At 47.7% G+C, this 17,666-nt stretch overlaps 2 protein-coding genes across 7 annotated transcripts; one reads left to right on the top strand and one right to left on the bottom strand.

Annotated features, from left to right (window-relative positions):
• Window positions 1-61: 61 nt before the first annotated feature.
• Window positions 62-9,425, top strand: LOC148338990 (uncharacterized). Of its 4 annotated transcripts, none has more exons than XM_088292831.1 (22): window positions 62-283; window positions 2,626-3,480; window positions 3,620-3,681; window positions 3,773-3,811; window positions 3,895-3,971; window positions 4,042-4,073; window positions 4,149-4,271; window positions 4,962-5,087; window positions 5,160-5,276; window positions 5,351-5,475; window positions 5,552-5,889; window positions 6,002-6,086; window positions 6,163-6,341; window positions 6,480-6,571; window positions 6,644-6,707; window positions 6,792-6,841; window positions 6,918-7,010; window positions 7,760-7,881; window positions 7,943-8,930; window positions 8,993-9,041; window positions 9,118-9,239; window positions 9,334-9,425. In XM_088292831.1, exons 2-22 carry the CDS (start codon window positions 2,635-2,637, stop codon window positions 9,355-9,357), a joined length of 3,753 nt encoding a protein of 1,250 aa, XP_088148957.1. In that variant the 5' UTR covers window positions 62-283; window positions 2,626-2,634; the 3' UTR covers window positions 9,358-9,425. The 4 variants fall into 4 exon arrangements, with proteins under 4 accessions (XP_088148957.1, XP_088148956.1, XP_088148958.1 ...); XM_088292830.1 differs by having other exon boundaries at window positions 63-283; window positions 6,918-7,043; XM_088292832.1 differs by lacking the exon at window positions 6,918-7,010 and having other exon boundaries at window positions 63-283.
• matr3l1.2 (matrin 3-like 1.2) lies at window positions 9,421-16,745 on the bottom strand. Of its 3 annotated transcripts, XM_088292835.1 has the most exons (22): window positions 16,634-16,745; window positions 15,223-15,950; window positions 14,901-14,962; window positions 14,789-14,827; window positions 14,176-14,267; window positions 14,047-14,102; window positions 13,838-13,954; window positions 13,612-13,737; window positions 13,370-13,534; window positions 12,848-12,972; window positions 12,479-12,773; window positions 12,258-12,407; window positions 11,626-11,728; window positions 11,532-11,548; window positions 11,296-11,418; window positions 11,092-11,220; window positions 10,885-11,013; window positions 10,686-10,816; window positions 10,120-10,582; window positions 9,933-10,053; window positions 9,745-9,860; window positions 9,421-9,676 (listed from the first exon to the last, which is right to left on the bottom strand). In XM_088292835.1, exons 2-22 carry the CDS (start codon window positions 15,874-15,876, stop codon window positions 9,614-9,616), a joined length of 3,276 nt encoding a protein of 1,091 aa, XP_088148961.1. In that variant the 5' UTR covers window positions 15,877-15,950; window positions 16,634-16,745; the 3' UTR covers window positions 9,421-9,613. The 3 variants fall into 3 exon arrangements, with proteins under 3 accessions (XP_088148961.1, XP_088148960.1, XP_088148962.1); XM_088292834.1 differs by having other exon boundaries at window positions 10,885-11,220; XM_088292836.1 differs by lacking the exon at window positions 15,223-15,950 and having other exon boundaries at window positions 10,885-11,220; window positions 16,634-16,703.
• Window positions 16,746-17,666: the final 921 nt, after the last annotated feature.

Raw genomic sequence — 17,666 nt, 5'->3', positions numbered from 1 at the left:
GATTCTTTGCATGTTGGTGGTTGGTCGTGCTCGGTCCTCCTGACCACCCGAGGGCGCTAAGTGACCACTAAAATGACTAAGCTCAGTTCGTCACATTGAAGTCGGGCGAAGAGGAATTCCCGTCCATTAGATTTTCAGATTCTTTATTTTGTTTTTTTGTTTATTTTACCTTCAATAAAAAAAATTGGGACGTTCTTCGCTCATGTTGTGATTCAAGTTAAAACCCGACGTACAACTTTGACTCCATCATGGCTGCGTGACCTCAGCTGCTGTTAATCCTGAGGTAAATTTGTTTTGTTTTAGTTTGAGCTCGAGGACCGTTAGCCTGCTAAGCTAAACATACCGTCTTGGCTAGCATCAGCATTTTAGGGAGGTCGAGTTGATTTTATTACCATTGGAAGTCTAAATTACATTCACGACAATGAATTTTTTGGGGGGTGGAATGTGTCCATTAGGCCGCTGTTGTAAAAAAACAATATTTTTACGTAATATATGGTATTCAATTATTTCTGTAAGTTAAATGCGGAAATTATGAAAGTTTAATTTAAAACTGGCCAGCATTAACTGACAGATGTTTTAAAGACTTTTCTGGTGATATAATAATTTTTGTGTGACAAATATTGAAATGGGACTCTTTAAAAGTCCTGAAAATGTAATACTATCCAGCCAGCGTCTGCACGCCAACTTGTGATTGGTTCAAATGTCCCGAGGCTTTGAAGCGTGTGGAGAACCCACGATAGAAATTCTGAAGCGCGTCGCGTGGTTCATTATAGGGGAGAAACGTCAGTGATGACGTATGAAGCTTCGCTTTCTCGAGCTCTCGTCTCGGCTCATTAATAAATAGACAAGGAAACTCCGCGGAAATATTGTGTCAGTTGTCCAGTGACAAAAAAAAATATTCATGGTGTCACGCCCCTAAAAAAACGTTTCCCCCATATATGACAACGCACTGAGAAAATCTACCCAAGTAATCCCACATCATAGGCATGTATGCCGTAAAAAATGTTACATGTAGTACAATTGCTTGTTAAACACCACTAATGAACCATTGAACATAATTATAAGATGCCATTTGTACTTATTGCACCATAGCATTAACAATAAATTAATCAAACAGATCACATAAATTAACTCCACAAGACCTAATTTTGTTCTGTTGATTCCAGTGATGATTTTCATGCGGCCACTGTTAGAATCACTCAGTTCAAATGACAAACAAGGCTTTGGCCATTGATTTGGCCACATAATGACATGGGCATTATCTTAGAAAAATGTAAACTGATGTTATAAACACACACGCCCACACACACGACTTTAGTTGCACTCACCAGCTAAACAAATTTGTGAACCAGTTGGATGGAAAGCTTCCAAGGTTCACAAGGCTCCATCTCCCCATCACTAAGGGGGTCAAGGACCTTCATGTAGAGTCAGAATTTCAAACTTCCATAACTTGTCTTCTTTCTCCTGGTTTCAAAAAGACAGCTCATGGAAAGCTTGCTAAACACAGAAACAGACAACATATAGCAAATTGCAAAGATGTTACATTTTCGTAATCAATAAGTTAAGGCAGTGGTTTGTTTGCCGTGACCGGTAATTCTCCTACTTGAGTATTTTTGCTGTGAATGCCTCTAATTGCTCAATCGCTGGTACGAGGTTCGGACGTTGTTTGAAAATCAATTTCAAAGTGACGGGTTATGTGATCATCTATCGTTTACCAGTTGGGTTTTTCCCGATGTGTGAATTTGGACAGACTTCCAGCAAGACTCTGATTTGTATCATTTGATTGTCTGCAGTTTGTTCTTGAAGAGCTGTTAAAGGCCGGTGTGCCTGGATGGTAAACCGTCGAGTCGTTGAAAAAAAACCAAGAAAACTGCTTTTCTAGCTCGGTTAGGAATTTTCATTTCCGTGATTTATTGTTGAATCCATGTCGGCACACATCCTGGTTCATGATGAAATCACATGCTGCTTAGAAAAGTCTTGTGGACAAACCCCCTAAGTGCTTGTAAAGCCGTAAGTATACAACATGTTGCTTTTTAGTAGCATTCTGCTTGGAAGTCCATTTGCTGCTGCTGTGTCACTTTGCAGCTCACACGAAGAATACTCAACATGTACACTTGAAAGCATTTTCTTTCTCCGTCTGACACCAAATAAGGCTAAACTGTCCTGTTTGGGCTCAATCCTTTTCAAACTACAAAAAGTAAGTCCAAACCTGTTGCTGTGAAGTGTATGCATTTTCAGGAAACACTGTTGTCATGGCGACCAATGTTCTCCACTTTGGAGTAAACAGCTCTTTACGTTATTGACTTTGTGGGATATGTTTTTGTTTGTGTTATTTGGTCCGTTGCTCACTTTCATCTTGCGTTTTTTTCATTATCGTCCTTAATGAGCCACATGAAGAAACATTGTCTTTGTTGTTTTTTTTTTGTTTGTTTTTTTGGGGGGGAGGTGAAAAAAGAACATGATGACCCTTTCTTCAAGCGCGATGCTTCCTCCGACTCCCATGATGCATTGACACGGAATATATGCATGTAGTCCACCCCGTCCATCCAGACCGTCTCCTTGCTGAGATCCCTTCATTGATACACCTCCTGTGTTCACCTTCTTCCCTGGCACTTGTGTCTGCAGCATCTCGCCATGTCTCACCACCGGTGCCGGCGAACACCTCAGTCCGAGAGCGACCGCCGACTGGGTCCTGGCCCTGGCGGCTTTTCAGAGCACCGCCGCTCTTCGCCGGATCACTATGGCTACTATGGGTCTGGCGCCTCAGAGTCTGGAATGTCGTCATCTTCGGCGTCAGTTCTGCCGCTCGCCTCGACAGACAGTGCCCTCAGCATCCTGAGCAGCTGTGGTCTACAGCCTACCGACTTGGCGCTCCTCGCCGAGGTCCCTGAGGATAAACTCACCATGGAGTCGCTGCCGCACCTTGTCCGTCAGATTAAATCCAACAGAGACGCACTTAAGACTCCTCCTGTCTCCACCTCTCCACTTATCAGCTTGCCAAAGCCGCCTGTTGGCCGCTGGCAGCAGGATCCCGGTCAGTTGGTTCAGTACCCGCTAGAACACATCAAGCCAACACCGCTTCCTGTAGAGCAGGTTCATGACTGGCAAGATCACCGGAAGAATCCCAGAAGCCGTTCTCAGGTCTCCAAGAACCTAACCCCCATCAGGAGCGGCCCTCCATCACAGTCATTCAGTTACATTGCGGACTGCAAGCCTGGAAGAGCAGCACCAACCAATTCTGCCCTGTTCTCCCGGCCCCAGCCGGGCCAAGTTGACAAGTCCTTTGCGCCGGTGCCCGAGAGTCGAAAGAGATCTGGGTTCAAACGAAGTCACCCCGACGCCTCTGCCAGTCAGATTCACTCCCAGCCTACCAGCTCCACAACGCCGTCCAAACAAGAAGCGCAGGATTTCTACGGCACAGAACCTCAGACATACCCAACATCGTGTTCTCTGTGTAATGCCTGTGTAATCTCAGCGGAGGTAAGTAGACCGACAATTTGATCTGGAAGGCCTCTTTGGAGATGCTGGCAAAGTGTGCTTGACCGAGATGGGACGGTTTTCGTTTGGTCCTGCTGTCATGAAGGGGTGGAAAAGATCTGACGTGTGCCTTCTGTTTCAGAACTGGACAAAACACATCAACAGCTCCCGTCATGCCGACGGACAACTCAGCCTACTGCAGCGGTGAGTCTCTCGAATGTTTGTTCACGAATTTTGTCACTGCCGTTTTCCTGCTAATCGCTTTGTTTTGACACTGCGGCCCGCCCCTCCTTAGCTTTCCCACGTGGGACTGCCGCATGGAGACGCGCAACAGGTTAGTGAGCTAGCTAAAGAGATAACAGACACAGTTAGCGGCTGTGAGCTGCTAATGTGTTAACATGAGCATTGTCCTTGAAGACCTGACCAACAGTCCGGGAGTAGGAGGAAGAACAGCAAGACTCTTCAGTCGCCGCAAACGACCATTACGAGCAGCAGTAAGTCGGCAAGCCTTTTGGGGGTTTATTCAGTTTTACTTGTCGGTCTTGTAACTCTTCTGTCCACCAGGGTCGCAGGCCACAACGAGCCAAGAGAAGAAAGTAAGTCATGAGATTGATGCCCATTTACTTTTGGAGGTATCACTGTGTCTGAACATGTGACCACTTCCTTTTCAGCTTGCTCAGAAAAGCAAAGTGGTGTGTGTCAAGTTCCCTGCTCAGTCAGTGGACGATCCTTACCTGCGGAAACTGGCAGAGCCCTTCGGAACCTTCACCAGAATCCTCATGTTTCCATCACTAGTGCGTCCACTTGAACATGTAAAACGGGGGGTGGGCAACCCCGGTCCTCGAGAGCTGCTGACATGCATGTTTTAGATCAAGGGTAGGGAACTCCGGTTCCTGGAGACCTTGTATCGTGACTGTTTTAGATCTCTCTCTACTCCAAATGATCAGCACATCAAGCTCTGTCAAAACCTGAAACCATACTGATTTGAATCACCTGTGTTTGGAGTCGGGAGAGCTGTAAAATAGGCAGGATTATGGCTCTCCAGGAAGTTACATACCCCTGTTTTAGTTGATTGACTCGTCAGCAAGCTCTACATAAGCCTGATAATAATCTTGATCATTTGAATCAGGTGTGTTGACTGAGGGAATACATGCAGGATAGCGGCCCTCGATGACCGGAGTTGCCCAACCCTGGTATATAAAGTCCATAGTGTAGGACAGCAGGTCATGCACAAAAGCTTCCAAAAGAAGTCTCTTGCTTCCACTTCAGCTTTTTGTGCCAACTTGACTTCAATCAAGGTACAAGTTGGCACGCTTGTATCATGCAATTTGACGGGAGTCAGACATAAGTTAACAATTTTAGAGCTCAGGCCCAGAATGAGTTATATTTTTGTGGCGAGCTACCTGTGTCCTATGATTGAGTTCAGAAGTCACCTCCTGGAGGGAGTGCCAATGATTATTACAAGGGTTTGCTTTTGCTGACAGGCCTTTGTGGAGTTGGAATCTGCCGAGCAGGCGCAGGATTTGGTGCAGTTCCACAACAAAAGTCCTACAAACGTGAATGGTCAGCAGATAGACTTCAGCATCTCCAATGCCTTTAACTTTGTCAAGGTGCGTGTTGACGGGCCAATCACAACCTCACAAGCGCCGGTCCTCTTTGCGATATTTTGCTTGTTTGTTCAGAGCTCTCGCGTGGTCAGCTTCACGCCACCTCCGCAGACAAACGACGACAAGACGGACCTCCTCAGTGTTGTCAAACGCTTCGGTCTGCCTGTGTACACACTCTTCCAGCGGTCCAAGGTCAGTGTGCTTTTGCAACAAAGCGCCGCATTTAATCCCCCACCACTTTTGGATGACAGCTTGACTCTTTTCAGGCATGGGTAGAAATGAAAAATCTGGAAGACGCTGAAAAGTTGGTTAATTATTATTCCTCCAACAACCTGAGGATCAACAACAAAGTCCTGCGGGTGTCCTTCTCTGTAGAAACCTCAAGTCTAGGGTGAGTGGGGCTTGACAGTCAGGCAGCCAATGCTCATGGGGCCAGCTTTAATTAGTTATCTCCCGCTCGCTTCCAGAACAACCGCATTAGCTCAACGCTACCAAGAAGGATCAACCGAGAGGATGAGGAGCAGCGATGAAGACAACACGCCAAATGAGGCCAAGAAAAGGAGAACAGAAGACCACAAAGACAGGTCTAGAGACAGGAGGGCCAGATCGAGATCACGAGACAGGAGGGCCAGATCGAGATCACGAGACAGGAGGGCCAGGTCCAACTCCCGCAAAAGGAAGACAAGGTCAAAGTCCAGAGATAGAAAGTCCAGGTCCAGAGACAGGAAGGCAAGGTCCAAGTCCCAAGAGAAAATTAGTAGTTTCGGTACCAAATTGCCAGAAGCAGAGAAGCCTGAGATGACCGGTAAGAAAACAGACTGAGAAACTTAAGAAATTGTTGACAGAAGGGGCCTTGCGAAGATTCTTACAGAAGCAGCCATCTTTTCTGCTTGATGACCTGTTGTCCTCGTCCACAGCATCCAGTTGCGCTTCTGCTGCGGCGTCACTGAAACCCTCACAAGCTGACTGTGTTGGCCAAGAACAGAGCAACATGGATGCAGAGTACGTCGTCGTGACTAATTTCCACAATGTGGTTGGTCTTGATGAAGACAGTTTAATGCGCTCCCCTCCATTCCAGCTCTGAGCAAGAAGACAGTGACCTCGAGGGAATGGCGGTCCTAGGGGAGGACGGTGAGGACCTGGAGGAGGTCGACTTGGAAACTGAGGAGGAAGCCGAGGAACAAATGGAAGAGGAGGAGGGACATGATGTAGAAGAGGACTCGCCTGAACCTGAAGGCAGAGAGCTCCCACTTGCAGGTTCGATCCGGTTTTTCCCTATTTTTTTTTAGCCTACAAACACTATTGCTTTTTTTTATATTATCCTCTCGTTTTGTTTTGTTTTTTATCCTTTCTTTGCCTTATATAGCACGTTGCCTTGTTTGGAATGTGTTTTAGGGGACCAAAAGGAAGACAATTGCGAGACTGATGGTGGGAACTCGTTCAAAGAACGACATCACCGCAGCAAACCCGGGGACACGTCAGATGAGGTTGAGACTTGAACATGTACTCACCTTGATGTGCACGTTGCCGTCTTTTGAAGTTCTTCTGATCCGTTGCAGGAAGTGGACTTGGAGGATTGCATCACGCTGGATGAAGTGAATCAGGAGCAGAGCAGTGACGGAGGTGTGCAAGTTTCAAGCTAGCAGGCATCTGTTAGTTTTCCCTGGGGAAAATTTTGTTGACCCTTCTCATATGATTGTGCCGCAGGGGTAGGCGATGGTGCTGATGATGATGACTACAGTGACAAAGACAACCCGGTACCGATCGCCTGCTTCCTGTTGGTTGTGCGTTTGTCCGGGCGAGTGTGTCACCGTCTTGTTGTGCCCCTCCAAGCATGTGTCTCGGGTCGTGTACTTCAAAGACCTTCCGCTGGGCTACTGCAATGCCGCAGACTTCATCAAGCTGGCCAAAGGCCTCGGGAGGCCGGTGCGCTACTATCTTCTGCGTGGCCACCAAAGGGTTTGACAAGGAATTCTACGTTGTTTACGAATGAGTTATGTGCATAAGACGACTGTTTCTGGAATTGTTCCTAGAAGTCTTTATTTTGCCAACGCTGCCTGCAAGATTAGAACGTAGCCTCGGTTCACTCCTGCGCAAAAAGGCAGCTCTGTTGCTGGCATGACTTATTCATGGTGGAGTATTTCCAAAAACAAATTGTTGGGGGTTTGATATATTTACGGTAATGTACAATCTCTTAAAATGTGAGCGGTGATATCTTGATGGAAATGGTCACGTCAGCGGTTGCATCCTTATGCACCTGCCTGCCCGTCAAATGTCGTAGGTATAACCCTTCACATGAAATAGCTTTCCCATTCCTTGTTTAACTTTTGTTGCTAACTGCCATTGTTTAACTGCGCCCCCCCTAAAAAAGAAAAACAGTCATCTCCTTTGTGAGCATGATCGAGTGATTGACAATTCCTTCGGTCACACTTTCTGTCTGGTTTGGTCTCGCTATGACAAGTTCAGAAGTCAGTAAAAACTGAATTACAGGCATATGATGGGGACAGAGAGGAAGGAGTTTTTAAAAGAATTCCAATAATATTCTACGTTCTGGTCATACAGTTTGAACGTGACAAAAAGTGCAAACCAAGACAAGTGTAAATGGAATGAATGCAAATCTGAAATGTTTGTAATTTTTGAAGTGTCTTTACATTTGAATTTAACGTGTCTTCCAGGGTTTCCTAGAGTTTTCACACAGCTCAGAGGCCATAAGAGTCGTCAATCATCTCAATGACTACTTCAAGAACACTCAAACCGCTGTCCTGATCTCCAACAAATATCGGCACCTCGTCAATGGGTGAGCATCTCGGTCACGTCTCTTCAGTAGAGATTGGCGCTAAACTTGTTCTCGTTTGCAGCTTGGCGGTTCACTGCGACGAGCATGAGACAGGCGAGCGCAGACGTAGAAGTAGCTCACGGAGCGACCGGCCTGATGAACACAGGAGTAAATACAAAGATGGGTCCAAGGTCGGAAGGAAGGGTACAGCCACATCAGCTCAGGAGAAAGAAAAAAGAGCTCAGAAGACTCCAGAAAGGGAAGACTCGATCAGAAAGACCCAAGATAAGAAATGCGCATCCAGGATTAAGTCAGAGTCTGAGATAACTTCGGACATCAGGTCAAAAGGCAGGAAGACTGCAGAAAGTAAGTCAGAGGGTGTGAGGGCGCTGGGCATCATGTCAGACACTGGTAAGACTCTTGTGAATAAACCACGAGATGGGAACACGCACAGTGCCCAATCAATTGAGAGGCGGACTACAGAGGAAAAATCAGACGGTGAGAAGACTCTTCAGAACAAATCAGAAGGCAGCAAAACACTGGAGGCTGCTTCAGAAGGCGGGACCACTCACAATGTCCGATCAAAAGACGGGACAGCTCGACAGAATAAATCAGAAGCTGGGGCGACTCTGGAAGCAGCATCCAGAGGAGGCTGGATCGCGGAGGTCAACCCAGAAGGCAAGAAGACTCTGGAGACTGCAGAGATTGAATCACAAAGTAGCGACACTTTAGAAAAAGTGTCAAAGGCCAGGAAGAAAAGAAAGGAAGAGAGTGAATCGGGAAAAATGAACTCAATGCAGTTGGGGTCAAAGTGCAGAAAGACTTGTGAATGCAAGTTGGAGCCTGAAAATGCTGTCGAGAACCCAGAGAGCAAAAATGTCTTTCCAAAGGTGTCGGAGCAAGCGTTGAGCAAATATTCTGAAGGAACCGACTCCAGACAGGAAGATCAGAGTTCCGAAGAGAAGTTGGGTGAGACAGTCAAGCAATGCGCCGAGGACACTTGCGTGTCGGGAAAGATCCAAAAGGAAGATCAGAGAAATGAATCATCATCTGAGAATGAGAAGAATCAGGTGCCTCTTTGTTTTTTTTGGGAGGTGCGACGAATGCATCTTGATGACTGTCGTGTTTGCAGGAAGCTAATAGAACTTCGGGTTCACCCGCAACACCTCTCCAGCCAATTGGTAAGGAGTAACCACTTCATCAGGACTCGCCCGCTTCCCGATGACCATGTTGACTTTGTCTTCTTGATGCTCACAGGAACTGAGTTTGTGCGTCCAGTTGTCGGCTACTTCTGCAACTTGTGTCAGCTAATCTACGCCGATGAGGACGAAGCCAAAGTGCAGCACTGCAGCAGCCGCCAGCACCACCTCAAGTATCAGGTGAGCAAGTAGAACAGAGATCAGATACATTAGTTTAGTTTTGGGTTTTTTTTTGTCCTTCAAATGTGGTAAACAAGCAGTGTTATCATTGCAGGAGAAGATGAAAACGGTGTCCTGAGAGAATTATATTATTCACATTGTCAACTTTCCATTTTTTACTTTGACAATAAATTCACATGACTTGAAGTGTGTAAAAGATTTATTTCTTAAAACATGAAACATGCTAACTTAAAGTCCACCCACACTGTGGAAACGGATCAGATGAGAGCGGTGATGTCACAAAAGATCACGAGTGAAGCGCAGTCCACTTAGTCTATTGTTAAAGGACAACATCTAAAGAAAAACAGGTCTAGTGGCTGCAGTGGAAAAGCAAGTCATGCGCTCGTCTTCTTGGTTCGCTTCTTCTCTGCTTTGTTTCGTTCCTTCTCCAGATGTTTCTGAAACCACAAACATCACGGTGACGTGCGAGCCATCCTTGCGGTGCGCAGAGCGGGTGCAGCCTTACCTGCAATTTGTCGTAGTGCATCTGGCTGCTGCAGTGCGTCCTCTTGGCCATCTCCTCGTTGGAGTAGAAAAGGAGACAGACGCGGCAGTAGTAACCCATCTTGATTTGTTCCACACCTGCACAAAGCGCACCAGAACCTTCAGTACCGACAACTCGCTACCAGGACGGCTTCACCACCACTTGCTCACCGATAGCTTTGTCGGCGTCAAACGGCGGCAGCGGCAAAGTTGCTGGACTGGTTTTACTCTCGGATGGCGGGGGGTCGCTGGCTTGGTTTTGATCGGCTGAGGGCTCCGCCTCCTTTTTCAACTGGGTCAAAACAAACCGAATGGGTCATCAGATGCCAGAAGGCCCAATAATGTGAACACAACTCACTTCCTGGGAATCTGGAACATCAGGAACGTTCTCTGGGGCGTCCACTTCCATCTTCAGATGTGAGCTCAGCGTCTCCTCTTCCGGCTGAGGTTCAATTTGCTCCTGTTCTCCTTGAGGTTCCTTCAGTTCCTCTTCAAGCTGCTCCTCACATTTGTCGTCCTCTTCTTTGACTGCTTTTTCCTCTTGGGGCTTCTCCTGCGCTTCTTCCTCCTGGACTGCCTTCTCCTGCGCTTCTTCCTCCTGGGCTGCCGTTGGCTGCGCTTCTTCCTCCTGGGCTGCCTTTGGCTGCGCTTCTTCCTGAGGTTTCAGTTCTTCTTTTGGCTCCTCTTCCTCGGGTTTCTTCGGTTCCTCTTTGCACTCCTCTTTCACCTTGATTTTTTTCGCTGGAGGTTCTTCGCAAGATTTGGAGGTCTTTGGAGACGAGCTGCTTGGGCCCCTCTTGGTGGCACTGGCACAATCATGTCTATACACAGCAAAAGGAATGTGACACAAGAACAAACAGGAGCTATGGACACTGGCAAGTCGCGCTTAGACATTTTGTGGTGGTTTGAGTAGCAGGAGCTCACCCATATTTGAGCTGTGTGTACTTCCTGCTGACGTAGATTAGAAGACGTCTACCATTCAACTTTGCTTGGTTGGTTTTGTACGCTTGAGCCATTTCATCTGCTGCCTCTGCCTTCTCCATCTCCAGGAAACACTGCACACAACAAATAGTTTTACAACCTCGGTGTGGCAGTCTGGACGCAGACCCAGCAAACTGCATACCTCCCTCTTGATGGGATTCAGAAAGTACTTTTTGACTTTGCCGAAGGGCTCCGCTAATTTAAGGACATCCTCGTCCTCATATTTGTTGTTGGGCAGCTGGCCCACGTACACCACCCTGCTGGCGCCACACTGCGACGACAGGAAGCGAGAGCGGTCAGCTGAATGCCGGTCAGTGGGTCCGCCGCGTGCCGACAAGGTCACCCTCACCTGGATGGTCGGGTAGGTCAAAGAGTGGTTGACCCTCACCGGGCGCCCGCACACCGACGCCACAACATTCCCATTGTAGAACTTAACCATCGCCCGCGCTTCTTCTTCAGTGGCAAACTGTATGAACGCCTGTCAGGAAACGATGAGCGCATTAGACAAAGTGATACCGGCATCCGTAAGCCTGCGACTTATCTGTGCGCCCACCTCAGGCCTCCAGTCCAGGACCAGATGCTTTACCACCTTCCCGAAAGGTTTAGCCAGTCCCAGCAGTTCATCCAGGAATTTGTAGCCTCGTCTGAAGCCCAGAATGTTGACCACCCGCAGCCCCTGACAGGGGGGCAAAGCTCACACGTGACTTCCTGTCTTTCAATTCAGACACTAAGGTCGTTTGACACTTGGGCAGCTTCACAGTTGTACATACGAGTAGCACCGATACATACCCCCTGCCTTGATGTGTCTGCAAAGGAGAAAAAAGACTGAGCATTGTCATCATGTAATCATCACATGAGCGCGAGTGGTCCCGTGATGGCTTACCGATGCCGTCAGGCCGTCCTTCGTCTGCTGCCTCTTTCTCGTCCTCGTCTGGGAGCTCGTCCAGTGTCACAAAGTCCTCCATGTTCTCCAGGAAGTCCTCATTCTGGCATGAAAGAAGCTTATCAAAAACACCATCATGATTCAGGAGCCCCAAATATTGCTCACGACTTAGCGACCCGTTAGACTTGGCAACGTCTCAGAGACGGGCTGAAAACTTCAACGCATCCAAAAGGTCATGAAAAAAAAATACAAAATAAATCCAACCACGACTCCTTGCCGACCCTGTTAATGTCCAGGAGACATCGACTTCAAAGTCTTCAAACGGGCTCGGTGGGGACACGTAAAGAAACTTTTGAATTTACCGCAGCTACCTGGCGACTCAGCTAGGTGTAGAGTCGAAACTCTCTACACCCAGCCAAGGGTCGAGGCACCACCGACCGGTGAGTGCCAACAAATTTGAATATCGAGGAAAGGCCATTTGTTTGAAAAAGTGAGGGAGTAGCCTGTTATAATCCCCAAAACATGGTAAATGGTCTTTCCCTGGGTATTCAATTTTTTTGGGCAACCGCATGTAGTGTTCATGCAAGCGGGACTCTAACGCCAAACTCGCGTCACGCCTGTGAAGAATTTACCTCCTCTGTTGCTTGCTCCTCGCCACTTGCTGCTGCGGTTGGCTGTTCTTCTGACTCCTCCCCCTGCTTGGCCCCAGCTCCCCCATCTGCAGGCGTCTCGTCCGTGACGTCACTATCCTTCACAACAGCATCCCCATGATCATCGTGAGCCTGTGAAGACGTCTCCTTTACAACAATCCTATTCAAGGCCTCCATATTTTTCCCATCGCTGGACCCGTTACCTTATTCTGAACGACGTCTTCCTCAGCCTCAGGCTCCTCCCCCTCTGCAGGAGCCCCGCTGTTTTTTTCCTCATCGTCCGCACCCGTGGCACTGCGACCCTCTTCACCCTCAACCTCCTGCACTCCCGACACCTCCTCCTCATCGTCGTCATCATCGTCTTCTCGCTCTGAAGCCGATTTAGCTCCGTTCTCCTCATCTCGGCCTCCGGAAGGTGACCGGGATAGGGACGACCTTCTCTTGTTTCCGGCCCTCCAGTTGCTCCCTCCGGCTGGTTCCTTCTGTCTGCGGGTGATGCTGTTGATGAAGATGAAAAGTGGTGAAGCTGTAGTTCCAGCGATGTTCCGTGGATGAATGCTACGTGGACTCACTTGAGGGTCTTGTACTTTGTGCAGATGTTGAGGCGGACGGCTCGTCCTTTGATTGTTAGCGGATTGAGCGTGTGGTACTTGACCATCATCTCGGCATCCTCAGGTCTTCCCAATTGGATGAACGCCTGATGAAGACCGCCGCATTAGTGTGTGGACGGAAAGATGAGGATGAGGTTAACCACCGTCTCCCTCAGCAGTAAGGAAGGACACAGATGACTTACATAGAGTTCAGATTTAATTTTTGATCGCGAAAGAGGACATTCAGGTGCTTGGCAGCAACGGTAAAAGAATACAAATGGACTTCTTATTTTTAGCACTCTTAAAGAACTACAGAATTTAGACCAAACCCACAATCCTTATGGAGGCCGCCTGTCTCTCAGTATTATTAAGTTATGCTTTCGTATTACGAATAATACACTACTGAGACTATTATCAGGTTTTAAATAAGCAAAGGGCTGAGGGAGATAACGTGATAAGGGATATGCAAAATAACAACTTGGTTGCAACTTGTTTGCGTGTCACCTGGTCTGCCAAGAAGAGATGTTTCTCTACTTCGCCAAAGCGAGCGGCGACAGTCAGTAGCTCCTTCTTCTTGTCTTCTTCTCTGGGTAGGTTGGAGAAGAAGACCACCTGGCTGCTGCAACGTGGGGCATCCCAGGTCGGTCGGTCCGACGACCGATCTCCCTTCTGCAAGTGGGGGTTAGGGGCAGAGTCATGAAGGAGGCCATGTTAGATTTACAGAGGCTGACGAATCCTAGCGTCACCTGGATGACTATCAGCTTCCTGGACAGGTAGAAGGTGATAGACTTCCCGTAGAGCGTAGCCGGATTCTGCTGGTAGTAGTTAACCATGTCCATGGCCTCCTCGTGTGTCTCCATCTCTAGGAATGCCTGTAGATGCCAAACATGACATATACCGCCGCTCGCGTTAGTAAAGGCAAACTAGCACCACCTAATGGAAAGGTCAGCTCAACGATAACAAAAAAAGTACCTTGGTATTGAGGACCAGATGCTCATGCAGACGACCGAAAGGTTCAGCGTAGGAAAACAATGTCTTGATGCTGAGCGGCTTCCTGTCATATTTCACGACCACCACCCTGCTACTCAACTGTGGGGAACGTTCAACGTAATCATCACCTTTCTCACGTCAATTAATGACCATCAACATGCACAAACCATGCCCCCGCAAAAAAAACTCACGCTTGGTTCTGAGCGGTTCTGCCTTGACATGCCGAGACCCATACCCAGTCCTGATCCTGACACACACACATAAAAAGAAATGTTGGGTGCCATCACACCGTCATGTGTTTGAAAGGAGGCGCGTCTCACCCCAACTGGATGGCATTCTGGCTCCCACGCCCGGCCCCGTGGGGGCGGGTCCCAGCAGCCCCGCTGCCAGGTTGGTGGACTCCATGATGCCACTGAAACACATACCACATCAAGATGGCATAATGGAACAAATGCATGCCATACATTTTAGGGGGGTTAACAGAAAATTCAGGGGCACGCTAAAAACTGATGTCCTTTCATTTTCACTGTATTATTGGTGATTGAGAAGTACTTGGACTGTGCAGCTTTAAACACAATCAAATTGACTCATCTAAGACCATTATTAGTAGTCAAGAAGGAGATTGGGGCTGGAAGAAAAAAATAAAAAGGCGACCAACTCCATTGTGCAGACCACAAATATCGTGTACAGGTAAACCTGGCTCACGCTTGGTCAATCTTTTTTTCCCCGGCCATCGGATTAAGAAACGCCAAAGATCAACTCAGATCATCAGTCGTGCCCTGGACACAGGTTGTCAATTGTTTTGATCCTAAATCTGTTCTCATCCCATGCTTGTGTGGAAAATGCCACAAAGATGGTGGCCACTGGTCACGTTTCTACATCTCGGGTGAATCTGGAGTCTCGATATGCAACATGTGTTCATGCGATTGTTACCTTCTCCCTGGAGCCCCACCGGGAACCCACTCGGGGTACCTGCGAGACGACAAGGAGACGGTGGTCGTTAATCCAAAGCAGACTAACGCTCATGAGTTTGTGTGTGACTCACATGTTGACGAGCAAACGCCTCTTCTCAGCATGTTGAAGTCCGTTTACGTGTTGGGTCCACTCCTACACACACGCACACAAAATCAGCCCACACTCATGTCACTACGGCAACCCAAAAGCATCCTAGTGTTCCCGCTCTTGTGTGTGTGTGTGCGTGTGTGTTGAATGTGTGTACAAAGTGTACTTTATCGTTAAATGTGCAAGATCAAAAAGGGGAGCATCCTTGACGGCAAGAAGACCAAATAGAGGATGAGCGGCAGGGCGGTCCCGTGTGACAAAAAGATGGCAGTGGAAGGAAGGTAGGAAGGTGTGGCTTTACTCACCATGTTAGAATGCACATCAAAGTCACAAAGAGAGCACACGTGCGGGAAACGGGGGGGCGGGGCTCCAAAGAAGTCTTGGACTTTTCCCAGCGACGGGGAGCCCTTCCTGCGCTGCGAGAAGGTGGCCTGGGACAGCGACGGCCCCTGCATACCGCCATAGGAATCGTGGTGCGAAAGTTCCGCGTATGACCTTTCTCTGCTCCCTCCGCCGAAATTCAAGCCCGCTCCGCGGCTGACAGAACCGAAGCCAAAGTCCGATGAGCCTGAACCCTGAGCGAAAGAGGCGCCGCCCATCCTGCCCCCGTCGTCCCAGCTGGAGGACGGCCCCCGGCCCGCCTTGCGGTTCTTGAGCTGCAGGAGGATCTGCGGGAGCGTGTCTACGCTGATGTCCTCCTCAGGAATTTGAGCCAGAACGTCCAGATCAGAGGGTGTCAGCCCCAAGCTGGCGAAAAGCTTCATGGTTCCGCCAAGATGGCCACCGCCACGGGGCATATGAGAGCCACTCTCCTGGTCTTCTGCACCGCTGCCCACCCCCACAATGCCGCCCCCCATCTGGCGCATGGGCCGCTGCTCATTCATGCTGAAGTTTAAGGACTCGGCGGCGGCGGCCAGGTGGCCCCGCCCCGCCGCGAAGCCTTTCGGAGCGCCGTCCATCGCAGGTCAAAGAGAACAAATTCAAGAGGCGTCCGGCGAAAAATCAAGTCTGGAGCAAAGAGGCAAGTGGAATCCTGAAAGACAGTGAAGGACAAGCAGACATTGTGGTCTTCGCTCGTGCCCACCAAGAGCAGCAAAAATTCAGAGCCGTCACTGGGCTGACCGCGCTACACAAGCATGAGGAGGAGGAGGAGGAGGATGACAACAACGGGAATACAAACATCCTCTGCAGACACAACGCAGAAAGCTTGAAGTAGAAAAGCAGAGTCACGTGGTCAGAGAACCGCTTCGATAAAGCAAGGACATCTTCGTCGTCAATATCAATAGAGACAAAAGATCAATTCGATCAACCACGTTGGATCCACTTCAAGGCAACTTGCAGTCGACCGACGCGTTCTACCATGGAGGCAGACATGCTAACAATTCGCATACGTGCTAAGAGCTCCGGTGTGCTGTTATTAAGCAGGCTAGGCTAACGCACTCCGAATTTCTGCGCATCGGCTGCGAACACGTCTTAGTTCCGAGTTCAAATGCACAATTGTGGAACAGTAAACACAATGCACTGCAACGTCGTAGCGCCGCCAGAGCTAACGTTAGCATTAGCTTGTGGGGAAAAACCACCCGTTAGCAACGGAGGCTAACGCTAGAGGTCTGAATATTCTTGAATAAATGCTACACCAGAACATAAAGTGCAGTTAACTAATCATAAAGCGGGTTAAATATAAAGTGTAAAATGTTCACGCTATAGTCTTCCTACCCGTCTTTGTTCGGGCTGCCTGTTGAGAGCTGCGAATTATGCCAAAGCCGCCACGCAACTCTCGCGATATGTGCGCGCCCCTCAGTGACGCCACTGGCGGCATTTCCTTTGCAAAAAACCCTTGGCTTTATCCAATTTCCACAGATTTTGGTTTGGTTTTTCAGATATAAACATTAACAGTCCCCTCATAAATGGAATAATATTTTTTTCGTAATTGGTTCACAAATAGAATAATTCTGGTCACTTCCTTAAAAAACAGTGAAGGTTTTCTTTTAAACTACTCACAATATTTTATAACAAGTTTAACCTACCTGTTACTCCAAAAAGCTACCAACAAGTTTTGAAAAAATATATCCCGAGTTATTATTGATTATGTTGACTGTCTGACTATTGGAAAAATGTACTGTTTGGTTTCTTCGCTAGCAGTGGTTAAAAAAAGTAAATAAAAAATTATATTTTGGATTCCCAAAAAAAGTAGTTAAGAGTCTTGCTTTATGTTCTTTATTTGGGATTTTTTGTTTAAATCTCTCCTGGCTCTTTTCATTTCTCCTCCTACCCTTTATGTTCATTATCAACTTTGTTTGGTCTGTTTTCTATGATTTGTAATCACTAGGCTTTGGCAACAAATTCCTCCGACGCATTCCAGGAAGGTGAAAAGTCAGATTTATCTCACTCAGGTTGTACCAGTTGCAACCACAAAGTATTCCAGGAAACAACAAAGATGGCTGATTCCGATCAAATGTGTTTTTTTTCGTTCATCAAAACACATTTTGACGCCCCAGAAAACCTTCCGTCACAATTTGCTTTATTCATAGAAATGAAGGAATATGAAATGAAGGAATATCTAATTTAATAAGCATTTTGTACATTTCCTCAAATAACTTGATGCAGGGAGACAGCTTGTCAGCACAAAGCACGTTGCGTTATGAAAAACACAATTTATGTCACAATATATATAATATGTGGACGTTGTTGTTTTTAAAGTCCTCTATGAATGAAGGTGATTGAGTTAAGTTGAGGTCATTTCAATGTC

Source organism: Idiotropiscis lumnitzeri, chromosome 4 (assembly GCF_059441095.1).
Source record: "Idiotropiscis lumnitzeri isolate Australia: NSW breed Sydney's pygmy pipehorse chromosome 4, RoL_Ilum_1.0, whole genome shotgun sequence".
Lineage (NCBI taxonomy): Eukaryota > Metazoa > Chordata > Actinopteri > Syngnathiformes > Syngnathidae > Idiotropiscis > Idiotropiscis lumnitzeri.
Note: the sequence above shows the minus strand (reverse complement) of the source record. Positions and strands in the feature narration are given on the sequence as shown.